Source organism: Plasmodium malariae (assembly GCF_900090045.1).
Source record: "Plasmodium malariae genome assembly, chromosome: 1".
Classification (NCBI taxonomy): Eukaryota; Apicomplexa; class Aconoidasida; order Haemosporida; family Plasmodiidae; genus Plasmodium; species Plasmodium malariae.
The window spans coordinates 667,999-681,142 of record NC_041775.1 but is presented as its reverse complement, the minus strand read 5'-3'; the positions used below and the strand labels follow the sequence as shown (position 1 = coordinate 681,142).

At 28.8% G+C, this 13,144-nt stretch overlaps 3 protein-coding genes across 3 annotated transcripts; 1 reads left to right on the top strand and 2 right to left on the bottom strand.

Moving 5' to 3' along the window:
• Positions 1-521: 521 nt before the first annotated feature.
• PmUG01_01023300 (regulator of chromosome condensation, putative) lies at positions 522-2,840 on the bottom strand (the record flags this gene model as incomplete). Its single annotated transcript, XM_029008465.1, has 1 exon — positions 522-2,840. The coding sequence occupies one exon, from the start codon at positions 2,838-2,840 to the stop codon at positions 522-524; it is 2,319 nt and encodes a 772-aa protein (XP_028860022.1).
• A 4,167-nt stretch (positions 2,841-7,007) lies between these two features.
• Positions 7,008-9,878, top strand: SAP18 (histone deacetylase complex subunit SAP18, putative; the record flags this gene model as incomplete). Its single annotated transcript, XM_029008464.1, has 1 exon — positions 7,008-9,878. The coding sequence occupies one exon, from the start codon at positions 7,008-7,010 to the stop codon at positions 9,876-9,878; it is 2,871 nt and encodes a 956-aa protein (XP_028860021.1).
• A 1,159-nt stretch (positions 9,879-11,037) lies between these two features.
• On the bottom strand, positions 11,038-11,403 carry PmUG01_01023100 (conserved Plasmodium protein, unknown function; the record flags this gene model as incomplete). Its single annotated transcript, XM_029008454.1, has 1 exon — positions 11,038-11,403. One exon carries the CDS (start codon positions 11,401-11,403, stop codon positions 11,038-11,040), a length of 366 nt encoding a protein of 121 aa, XP_028860020.1.
• Between the last annotated feature and the right edge of the window lie 1,741 nt (positions 11,404-13,144).

The following is a 13,144-nucleotide window of genomic DNA, read 5'->3' as shown; positions in this document are numbered from 1 at the left end:
CCCAAACCTAATTCATTCACTGTGTGTTCATTTTCATTTTTTTCCTTCTTTTTTATGTATGCAATTTTTACGAACACCGAGCAGTACGCAAACTGTTGAGTAAAATAAAATGGAGTGAAACAAAAGCAGCGAAATAAAATGAATCATTTTTGACTTGTTTAAAAGTTATACGAACAAAAGGCAAAAGATTTAAATAAGATATAACAAATTATACACACATTAAATACTGTAGTATAAATAGAGCTTCATAAAAAATAATGTTACAGCAAATGAAATATTGTAAAAATATAAAGAGAAGTAAAATGATATGGTACATAATTAAAAAAAAAAAAAAAAAATTGCAAATATATATATAAAGCCCATAAGAAAATCATTAAAATTTGTTGAAATCGAGTCAAACTTAGAAGACGGCTAAAGCACAAAATATGCACTGGTGTGTGCACATTAAAAGGTCTCAATAAATTTAGTGACAACAGAGTTAAATGAAGAAAATTGGTAAGGTAAAAAAAAAAAAAAAAATTTTAATTTTTCATTTTTGACGATTTGGCTCTTATAATTTTTACATCTGGTGTCTGAGATGCAGATTCTCGTTTAAAGTTTTCTCGTTTGGAATAGTACCTACCTACACTTTCTCTTTTTGCATTAACCGATTTTGACTTGGTATTTTTATTTTCATTTAAAATCGTTTTAAGTTTAATGCTTTTACATCTAACATATGATGTTGTTCTTCTTTTCTTTTTCGTAATAGGTGTATCTACAATTTGATAATATTGTCTGTGCATATTTTCATTTAATGAAGTATTTTCTTTACAAGATCTTCGTGGCTGTCTTCTTGTTGGACTTTCATTACTTAGATGAGGTTTACATTTAACGCTTCTCCTTCTTTTATTTTGTTCATTATTTAATATATCATTTTCAGTTAATTCTGCATTATCATTTTGTGCTCCTCCATGATATTCATCTTTTGAAGGGCTAAAATTTTTATTACTCGCTGATTTTGAGTTGTAGTATAAATCTTTAAAAAAACTTTCTTTTTTTTTTTTTTTTCTAGTATAACTTGTTTCACTGTTACATTCTATATTTTCTTCCTCAACGCTTTGCATTTGTTTTGTTTTTTCATCTATGTACGCTTTAATATTCTCGTCCTGCCACTCTTTTTCGTTGGTACCGTTTCCCTTTTCTCCGCCTACTAAATTTTTCTTTTTTTCCCCTTCTATTCCCACCTCTGCATATGCATTTACATCCGCACCTACTTCCTCATTTATGTCCACATCTACCTTCACATTAATGTGCGTAAGTCCTTTGGCATCTCCAACATGCACCATTTTTGCTTCGCCTCTCCCTTCCTCTGTGGCATTGTGAAAGTACCTTCCACTCTTCTGTTTCTTCATGCACGCTTCTTCCTCATACAGTTCATCATACCCTCTTTTTATTGACACACGTTCTGGATCTACGTGCGAACAGATAAAAGCACAGTGGGACGAACCACCAGCGAACGACACAATTTTAATTTTATCTTCCATCCATTCATCCGGGTTGTTTGTATTATCTTTTGATATTGCTTTATGAACAAATTTTACATAATTTATTTCAGATGGAAAATTTTTCTCAATGGTGCTTATACATGTATTTTCGTCAAAATCATTTCCTCCTGTGCCCCACCCAAATAATTTCCCATCATTTGTTAAAACTAAACAGTGATCAGTACCACAAGTTATAGTATTAATAGAATAATTTTTTTTCTGAAAAAAATTTAGCTTTAAAGGATGATATGCATCATCTTTATATTCCATACCTAATATTTCTCTATTTCCCCATATATACAAATCATTATTTTTTAATAAGCATACAGTAAAACTTTGACCTCCACATAGTTGTACTATTTCTGTTTTCGATAATTCTTGTATTTTTTCAAATTTTTTTATTATATTATCTTTCATAGACACACCACATGAACCATATGCATTTCTACCAATGGCATATACATCTAATGTTTCTTCTAACTGAATGAATGTATTGTTTCCTCCACAATATATATTTTTAATTTTTTCATGGAACCCCAAATCTTGGTAATGATAACACTTGGGAAATACATATTTTAATCTTTCAATTTCTGCCTGACCTTGTTCATAAAAAGTATTACATACTTGACAAGAGTCACTATTCCCCATGGCAAAAAGGTATTCTCGACTTTCCTCAAGGCATACTAAATGATCTTCTCCTGATATTATATTAATTATTTTAACTTCATCATTAGTCTTATTTATAATTCCATTACTGTCAAGGTAGTTAGAACAACTTTTATTATATTCCTCATCTTGTTGATCATTATTTTGTAAAGAGTTACTATTATACTTACTATTCTTTTTTGAAAAACTAAATTTTATTTCTACAAATTCATCGGATTTAGATATAATTTCATTTTTTTTTTCAAAAAATGGTAAACCCAAAACACCACAAGAATCTCTAAACCCTCCTGTAACATATACTTTTCCATTTTCTAGCAATATCGCTGTATGATTATCACCACAAGTAATTTTTTTTATTTTTGATGTGCAGGTAAAATTTACAAGAGTTGGAAAATGTTCAGCATCCTTTATACTATTTGTATGTGTTTTTCTTCCTAATACACCCATGTCGTTACAACCAAAAGAATATATCTTATCATCTTTAGTCTTTATAATTGTGTGCATAGATCCACATATTACTTCATCAATATCACCTGGTAAATTCTGAACAGCTGTTGGATTTACCTGAATATAGTCAGTACAATATTCTGGGGGTAACTGACCACATTCCCCAGACCCAAATATGAAAAGGGTACTTTTTATTTTTTTCATTTCACTGATTTTATGTTTTCTTTCCTTTCACCTTAATATATGCCTCCCTCTTCTATCATTCAACGACTATTTGTTTTTTCTGCCGCTTCTACACGAGCACAAATATGCCGGTCGTTCAGCTCAAAAATTCTGAGTACACACGCGCGCATATATATATATATATGTACGTATATATATATATACGTATATATAATATGTAGTATGTCGATTTGGGAACTCCTTTTATTTTATATATATGTTCATCCACATGTATGTATATATGTTCATCCACATGTATGTATATATGTTCATCCACATGTATGTATATATGTTCATCCACAAATGTGTGTACATATATAATACTTGTCCGCTTCACCTTTCACCCATTTATGTTGAACGTTTATTGCTTGTTAAGGAGAAAAATGATCATACCACAAAAATAATTCTGAACTATTCATAACAAAAATATTAATTGTTTTACAAAATATTTCTTTGAGCTTAAGGTACGAAATAGTGCTTTTTTTTTTTTTTTTTAACACTTCGGTGGGTACAAGTAAATGTGTGTATATATATACGTACATATGTTTGTGCGTGCCCAAATATATATGTGCCCATTTGTGCATTTATATATTTGCACATTTATGTACCTCCTCCTTTATTAGCATTCCTTAAACGTGGAGATATATTTTATTGCCTTACTGTTCATGTAGACCCTCAAAAAAAAAGTGCCTGAACAAGTCATGCATATTCAAATGGAAACGCGCATATATATATATATACATATATATATGTATGTATGTATGCACGTATTCACTTATGCATGTAGTATTTCCTTGCGCATATATTGAAATTCCTCTAGTGTAACAATTCGCCTTCAGTTGGTTGAATAAGCCTCCATCATTCCTCTCTTGGAAATGTAAAAAGAAGGAAAATTATATGAACAACTTAGGTATTAAAACAAATAACTACTTGTGCTATATAACCTGAATATATTGTTTTATTTTTTTCCAGAAAATAGTAATTTTAATCGCAATGTAGGTTTTTTATACAAAAAAAAAAAAAAAAAAAAAAAAAAAAAGTTATGCAAGAATAAAGGAAACCATACAATATAGGAGTACATATGTACACATACTTGTAGTAGATGTTTTTATAGGTACATATTTACGTGCTAATATTCAAGCGTACATATTTTTATTACATATACGTAGCATAGTAGGTATATATATATATATATATATATAATACGTATTGTGTATATTATAACATAAAAAAAAAAAAAGGGGGGAAATGGAAAAATGCATTTTATGTTTCATTACAAATGTTCTTTATATATTCTTTAACTATGCTTTATATATACTTTATATACACTTTAAATATGCTTTATGTACACTCTAAATATACTTTATATACACTTTTAATATGCTTTATATACACTTTAAATATACTTTATATACACTTTAAATATACTTTATATACACTTTAAATACACTCTTCAAATGTATTTGTTTAAAATACGCTTTTTTATAAATTTTATAGTAACGTTCAATGCTATTATTATAATATAAATATAGTTATTATATTTGAAAATATACCAATATTTTTCGTATGCTTTTTTTTTTTTTTTTTTTTAAAAAAGAAAGCAATGAATAAAAAAAAAAAAAAAAAAAATGTAAGAGAAAACAAGAATAAATACTTGCATATCATATAACATGTTCTATTAATAGAAAAGTTATTAATAAATATTCATAAAAAAATTATGTATTATATACAAAATATATATACCTATATATATGTATGTAACGTATGTATTTATATGTACTAACTTTAAAAGTCGCGCGAAAAATGAATTGGCGTGAAGTTAGAGGAAAACGGTAAAGTAAAACATTTTAAGTTTTCCTTTTCCTTTTTACTTATATTTTCTTATCAGAATCCTTTTCTTTTCCCTTATTTTTATGTTGAAAAAGCTTGCGGCAGTTACCTTTCCTATTATTAATTACATTTGAAATTTTTTTTTTTTTCATTTTCTTATTTAATAGACATTAAGTCAAAAAAATTGGAATTTTTTAATTTTGAAAAAGTTCAATTTGCTTAATTTTTTTACATAAAATTAGTCAGAAAAGTGCTTATGCGTATGCACATATACATGTATACCTGCACGTGTAGTGTATATATACATATTCATATATATATATACATATACATATATATATACATATATATATATACATATATATATATATGTATGTATGCAAATGTTGTCTACCTATTTACTTAATCATCCATGCTTATTCTCTACTCGTATTCTTACTACCTATAAAACCGTTTTAGGAGTAAATCCTTTGAAATTTTTTTTGCGAGATATTTGAAAAAGCATACATATCGCATGTTAAGGAGAAAAAGCGCAAAATAGCAAAACACCTAACGAGCAAAATAATAAAAGAAAAAGGAACTTCAAATGGTACAACATTAGTAACATAAATGTGTATATAATATGTATACGCGTTCATGTTACACTGAAATATGCATATGACGGATGTTCATTAGACTTATATGAGATCTTTTTTTTTTTTTAAAAGGGAGTATTTGTTGTAAATACGTTGTTCATAGCACCTTTTTACCTTAAAATAAAAGCATTGACTCAGTAATATGTTTTAGAAGCTTTTACTTTCGAGTTGCGCATATATATAAATATATATATTTACACATGTATGTGGATGTACGTACGTATGTATGCATATATATATATGTTTTTATGTACATGTTTTTACGTATATATATTTATGTATATACACAATTTTAGCCATGAAGAAATAGCAACAGTACAACTCAAAGGCTAATTTATATGGTAAAAGAAATAAAAGATCGCATATTACAGCTGTAAAATGGTTTGATTATATAGTGTATTAAGCGCATATCTACGTGGGACAGTACAATGAAAAGAACTTCACTTGAATATTGATTTTGTTTACAAAGGGGAAAACACTGTTCATTCGTTCATTCGTTTATTCGTTTATTCGTTCATTCGTTCATTCGTTCATTCGTTCATTCGTTCATTCGTTCATTCGTTCATTCGTTCATTCGTTCATTTGTTCATTCGCTCATTCGCTCATTCGCTCATTCGTTCATTCGCTCATTCGTTCATTCGTTTATTCGTACATTCGTTTATTCGTACATTCGTTTAGTCATTCATTCTATTTATTTTTTTATATATTTTTTTTTTGCCTTACAAACTTCGAGCTACGTCGTAACAGATTGCATAAATATAGATAACACCTTTGCGACGTACATACACATGTATGCGTACATGTGTTCATAGGTTTTATATCATTCACATTTTCAGTGCTTTAACAGTTAAGCTGAACTGCCAATATAATGTCTATATATGATTTAAGAATAACAAGGATTAAGTAAATACGATAAGAACTTAAACTGTGGAAGGAGTTAATTTTACGAAGGGAAGGGAGGAAGCATACGAGCAAGTCCATATATACATGTTTATGTACATATATACATGTTTATGTACATATATACGTGTTTATGTACGTATGTACGTGTTTATATATTATGTGCATTGGTAATCGTTCTCCCCTATAATTTTCCTAGGGGATATTTGGAATACTGTTTATTTGTTGGCATTTACTACGATTGCTTTAATTCGGTTTTGAGTTATTTTGTAATCATTTATTTTGTTTTCATTTATTTTGTTTTCATTTATTTTGTTTTCATTTATTTTGTTTTCATTTATTTTGTTATCATTTATTTTGTTATCATTTATTTTGTTATCATTTATTTTGTTATCATTTATTTTGTTTTCATTTATATTCTTTACTGTAATTTTTTTTTTTTTTTTTTCTAGCTTTTTTTTTTTTTATCTCCATTTTATGAGCAGTACTTGCCTTGTGCTTTATTAGGTGTGTACTCCTTGTTAAATGTACTTCGTTGATTCAAGAATATACATTATGCTTTGCTATATTTGTAACATACATAGTACTTTTAATATTTGTAGTATTTATATCATTTTATAGTATTTCATTGTTTTTTTTTTTTTTTTTTTTTTTTAAATCTCTCACCGTGTATATATCGCTGTACATATTTATTAACATGTGCATATTAATGGGATGCACGTAAAAGCTCTTACACACGCACAAGCTATACCCTGACTTTCTTTGTAATGACTGCTTCTTAACAATGACGATTAGTAGAAGCAAAACCATAAGTTTAAGTATCAGTACCTTTTCACAAAAGGAAGAGAATAATAAAAAAATGGAAGGAAAGAAAAAGTATGGAGAGAGAAATGAAAGTATGGATGAAACATTTAGTGTAAATGAAAAAAATCAAAAGTTAAATTTGAGGGAAGACTATAATGATAGTAGTGCAAAAGGCACCCACAGTTCGGATGGAGTAAAAAAAGAGGATAGAGATATAAAAATAAATAAAGATAAAAATAAAAAGAGTTCAAGGAATGGCATAATAGAAGTTACGCTAAAGGAAGGGAGCAATAAGGACGGTAGTGACGATCTCAATAGTCATTATAGTAGTGATAACTGTAGTGATGGAAGTAAGAGTAATGAAGAGAGAAAAAGGGTGTACAGTCCCTCAAACAGAAGCTTAATGAGCTTGTCATCCTTTAGTAATAGCCTTAAAAACGAAGAAGGGAATAAAACAAAGAACAACATAATGATGAAAAAAAAGAAAGAAGAAAAAAAAGAAGAAAGGAAAAAAAGTAATCATAATAGAAGGAAAAGAAGTGAGGATAATTATTATGAAAAAAGAAGAGAAAAAGGATATGGTCGTCATAGCAGTCATAGCAGTCATAGCAGGCATAGCAGTCATAGCAGTCATAGCAGTCATAGCAGGCATAGCAGTCATAGCAGTCGTAATAGTCAACACTCAAAAAGTATACATAAAAAAAGAAAAGGAAAAATTGAGGAACGTAAGGATTATGCGTCTTTAAGCAGTAGCAACTATGAATATCATGATAGGGAATATAAAAGGAAGGATGACAAAAAAAAAAGGAAAACTAAGGAGAAGTATAAAAAAGGGGGGCAAAGTAATAAACTGAGTAGTGTTAGTCTATCGAGTTTGTATGAAGATATTACAAGTATAAGTAGTAGTAGTAGTAGTAGTAGCAGGAGCAGTAGTAGTTGCGGTAGTCGTAATAGGAGCACAGAAAAAAATGAAAGAGGTCCAAGGAATTACAAAAGGAGGAGAAGCAGCGATTATTGTTTAAAGAAGGGTAATCATAAATATAGTGAGGGAAAAAAGGACAAGGAAAGAGACGGAAAGGAAAGGAGTGGAAAAGAAAGAAGTGGGAAGGATAAAAACGAAAAAAATAGAAAGAACTACCCGGAATATTATCTAAGGGGGGAAAAACATAACACGAGGAGGCATAGTAGAGACACGCACTCAATCAGCATGAGTCCGGATGAATTGTCAAAGAGGAAGGAAAGAATAAATCGTCATGATGATCGCAGTAGCTGCAATAGCTACACACACAGCAATAGTTGTAAGCGTTACGATGGAAGCAATCGGCATATTGATGATAATCATAAATACAAGGCGCACGACAGACTGGGAAGGGGCGATGAGCCAAGTGATGTCGAAAAGAGGTATAATTCGAAATATGATTATGTTGGCAAAAGAACGCGTAATTCTTCCGTGGGTAAAAGTAACAAGAACAGAGGGGGGTATACAACTAATGATGAATCAAATGGGTCAGAAGATGAATCAAAGGATGATATTTATTATGATGATGATAGATGTAATAATTCCTATATTAATAAAAGAGGGAGACAAGTAAAAAACGATTTGAATAAAAAACAAAGACATTCCAAAAAGAATGGAAAAGGAAAATTATGGAGTCAAGAGGGAGAAAGAGAAAAAATAAAGGATCGAAGAGATATAGAAAAGAACGAAGAAAAGAACAAAAAAAAAAAAAGAGAAGAAAACAGAAGGAATCATAACGATTGGAAAGAAAATAAATCAGCTGTAATTTCAACTACAAATGAAACGATAAACTTAAGATATTCAGATAGAGTTAAAGAGAATGTGAGTTCATTTAGTAATGAAATACATGAAGAGTTGTTTATATCAAGTAGTAGTGTACATTCGTATGGAAGGAGTAGAAAACATGAACATAAAAAAGACTTGAAAATGGTAAGAAAAGGGAAAGGAAATGGGCAAAGGGAAAGGAAAAGAGAAATGGAAAGAGAAAGGAATAGAGAAAGGGACAGAGAAAGGAAGAGACGATATGTCCATTCCATTGACAGTAGCAACAATGACGTTGTGAAATACCGTTTAAAGAGAGATATATCTAAAGAAATGAAAATTGGTGAAGATAAGCATGCCAGATATAGAAGAAACGATATACATATGAAGCAAAACATATATTCTGGGCGTGGCCACTCCAATATGAGTAGACCTAAGTACCGAAATTATGAACACCACAATTATAGTAATACTACTTTATTCAATTATAAGAAGCAGCAGTGTTACAATAATAATAATAATATTGGTAGTAATAACCATATTAGTAGTAATAACCATATTAGTAGTAATAACCATATTAGTAGTAATAACCATATTAGTAGTAATAATCATATTAGTAGGAATAATGCTATTTGTAGGAATAATCATATTAGTAGTAATAATCCTATTAGTAATATGAACGGGACGGAAAGAACAAGAGGAATCATAGATAGAGAAAAGGCTTGCCCATTTCTTCTTCGACTGTTTTATAATCATGATGACGAATATACCAATGTGGATGATATAAATTTTACTTCAAATGATGTGCATAGTAACGAGTTACAAATTTATGCATGGTTAGATATCACCATGAGAGAGATTGTAACACTAGTAAAAGATTTTTATGAAGAAAGTCGAAAAAGAAATGCTCAGTGGATTTTCAAGGTTTATTCCAATGAGAAAAAACAGCTGACTTTTTTATCAAAAGTGCATAGTACGAAATATAGTTATAAAGAAGACAACAAAACGTTGCTGTCATTAAATTACGAAATAGGAGATATTATATTGCTTTCCATTATTTTTGACAAGTAACCTCTGTCGGTGTATAGCTTATATGTCTATGTATGTTAGTTTGTATTCGCTAATGTAGATATTCACGTGTATATTTCTCTCCATCTTTTTTGGAAAATTAAAGATGATCCCCCTCCATTATTTTTCCAATTTTTTGCTCCTTCTAGCACTCCTTTACATTATCATTTTTTACGTCATTTTTTTTTTTTTTCATTTCCTACGTGCTCATTTTTTTTTTTTTTTTTTTTCATTTCCTACGTGCTCATTTTTTTTTTTTTTTTTTTTTCATTTCCCATGTGCTCATTTTTTTTTTTTTTTTTTTTTCATTTTAAAATTGATTGAACACAATTGAGCATCTTTTAAAATTAATTTTGTTTTTACGATGTTTAAGTAAATGCACAAAAATTACGTAAAAATTATGAAAACATTATGTAAAAATTGAGTAAACAAAATATAAACATGTAAACACCATTTACATATTTACTTAAATTAAAGCGAAAGGACAATCGTCCGCGCATTTATCAGAAGTGTAACTAAAAAGAAAAAAAAAAAAAAGAAGCTGTTGTTAAAAAGGCGAAAAAATAAAACCTCGACATAGGGGCAGGCAAACGTCGTCCACTTAAGTTGAGCTAAGACTGAATGGAGTGGAATTTACCAAATAAAAAGAATAAAATACAAACACATGTATATACACACGCATATGTATTGTACATATACCTAATCTACGTTACATTTGACATTATTCGATTCTCTTTTGTTCGGTATAAGTAATTTTAATTCTTCTTTTTAATTACAATATGTTCTTTTTTTTTTTTTTTTTTTTTTTTTTTATATTACTACCTTTCCCCCATTTTATGCACTACCCTGATGATTAACATCACTTTTTACATTTCGACGGACCTATATGTTGGTTCTAATGAGATGTACACATTCTCCCTCCCCCTTCCTTACTATTCCACTCTTTTCATTCTTACTATAAATCCCATTTAATGAGTAAAATGAGTGCTTACAAAATGGGTAAAGACAGTCTTTTTTGTTTTTACTCCACCACCTAACCTTATCAGAAATGGAAAAAAAAAAAAAAAAAAAAAAAGAAGAAAGGCATACAACATGCCATAATACATAGCATAACACAGTTTGACATAGACGCACCACTGCACATTCCTCGTGCCGCACCTTTTCAAGTAAAATGAATGCCAGGGTATCTTCCGTAAAGCTGGCCCCATGGGTCTTCAACTGCCTCTCTCAGATGAGAATTTTCATTATTATGATGTTTATTGTATTGATGATAATTTTTTTTTTTCTTCATTGATCTTTTACTTATATAATTAGTTTCACTATTATGGATCATGTTTACATAGTTCATGTGATGATTATATATGGGTTGAGTATAAGGAAACTGAGGAATTGTATTTAAGTAAAAAACTTGCTGACCATGTATAACTGATGGAGGAGATGATGATGTTCCTTGCGGGGGTTGAAAATTATGTTCATCTCCGTATGTCGTTAGATGCCTCTTCTTATCATTATATTTATGAAAATTCATCGTTTGGACTACACTGTTGTTACTTGGGTCTTTCTAGTACTTACGTATCCACGCGCACACGTGAGAAGAGATGCATATGTTCTCATGCATGTACGTACTTATGTGCGTACATATATATATATGCCGTTATGGTGAACGTATCTACAAACGTACGTACATACTATAATGGAGAAAGGAAAACACTATTTTTAAAAGCTCAGGAACACTATATAATAATTTTTAACTTATCCAAATAATTTGGTTTCACTTCTCTAGAAGCTTATATGCTTACGGACATACATATATACATACATACGTACTTAATATATACATCATTCATATACGTACTTAATATATACATCATTCATATACGTACTTAATATATACATCATACATATACGTACTTAATATATACATCATACATATACGTACTCACAATTATAACTACAAGTTTTAAAATTATGAGAAAATGAACGTGACAAATAAAAGGCAGAGTCCTTTTTATTTAGTCAAATATTTTCCCTTACTGTATTTTAATTTTTTTTTAACTTCATATGAGTTCATGTTCGTGCTTCTCTATTTCTGCGGATGGTTCCTCACAATGCAAGAGCCAGTAAAAATAAATAAAATAAAATAAAATAAAATAAAAAATAAGATTAAAAAAGTAAAATAAAAAATAAAAAAAAATAAAATAAATAAAACAAAATAAAAAATAAGTTTAAAAAAGTAAAATGAAAAATAAAAAAAAATAAAATAAAAAATAAGTTTAAAAAAGTAAAATGAAAAATAAAAAAAAATATAATAAAAAAAATAAAAAGTAAAAAATAAATGAGTAAAAAATAAATGAGTAAAAAATAAAAAAGTAGAAAATAGAAAAGTAGAAAAAAAAAAAAAAAAAAAAAATAGCATATAAATGAGTAAATAAATGCATGAATGAACAAGTGAACACATGAACAAATGGCTACTTAAAGAGGCCGAGTTTTTGTCCGTTTATTTATGCAGCGCAGGCCTACCAAAAAGTTAAGTGCGCGGGTGATTTAACACAGTTGAAATAATAGGAAAAAAAAAAAAAAAAAAAAAATTAAAATAAAAAGGGATAAGGAATGGGAAACACAAGGGCAAATAGTGCTCCCTCGTACTGCACATATGTATACTTACATATTTACATATTCATGTATACCTTTTCATGCATAATTACCTGAAGAAAAACACGACCATAGACCATATCCCTTGGTAGATTTTTTCCATAACTATTATATTTTGTATATAATAAAATTGTTTATTGCGAAGAAGCACAACAAACATAATCCTCGGTTTCGTGTTCATTGAACTACTACGTTATTAAATCATTGTAGTTAAATCAAGATGTTAACAACTGATGATAATATTTTTTTAAGGCTAAATTTTGTCCCATATATACGTACATGTACGGTTTCGCATAAGCATCATGTATACATAGAGATAATGCAATTATGTGTACAAATTTAAAAAATAAAAAAAAAAAGGAAAGAAAAGAAAGATAAATGGACATATATATGGATTGATAGGCAAACATAACTATAACTGTGAAATTATAACACATTTAAGGCAAAACAAACTAAAACAAAGTTAGTAATAATTTAAAAAACAAATACTGTGGGCAGATATTAATTTGTAGAGCCCATCATTTTTCAAACATATATCCATATGTGTGTATATATATGTATATATGCAAATATAAATACATAAATGTACATGTATACATGTACATATAATCCCATAT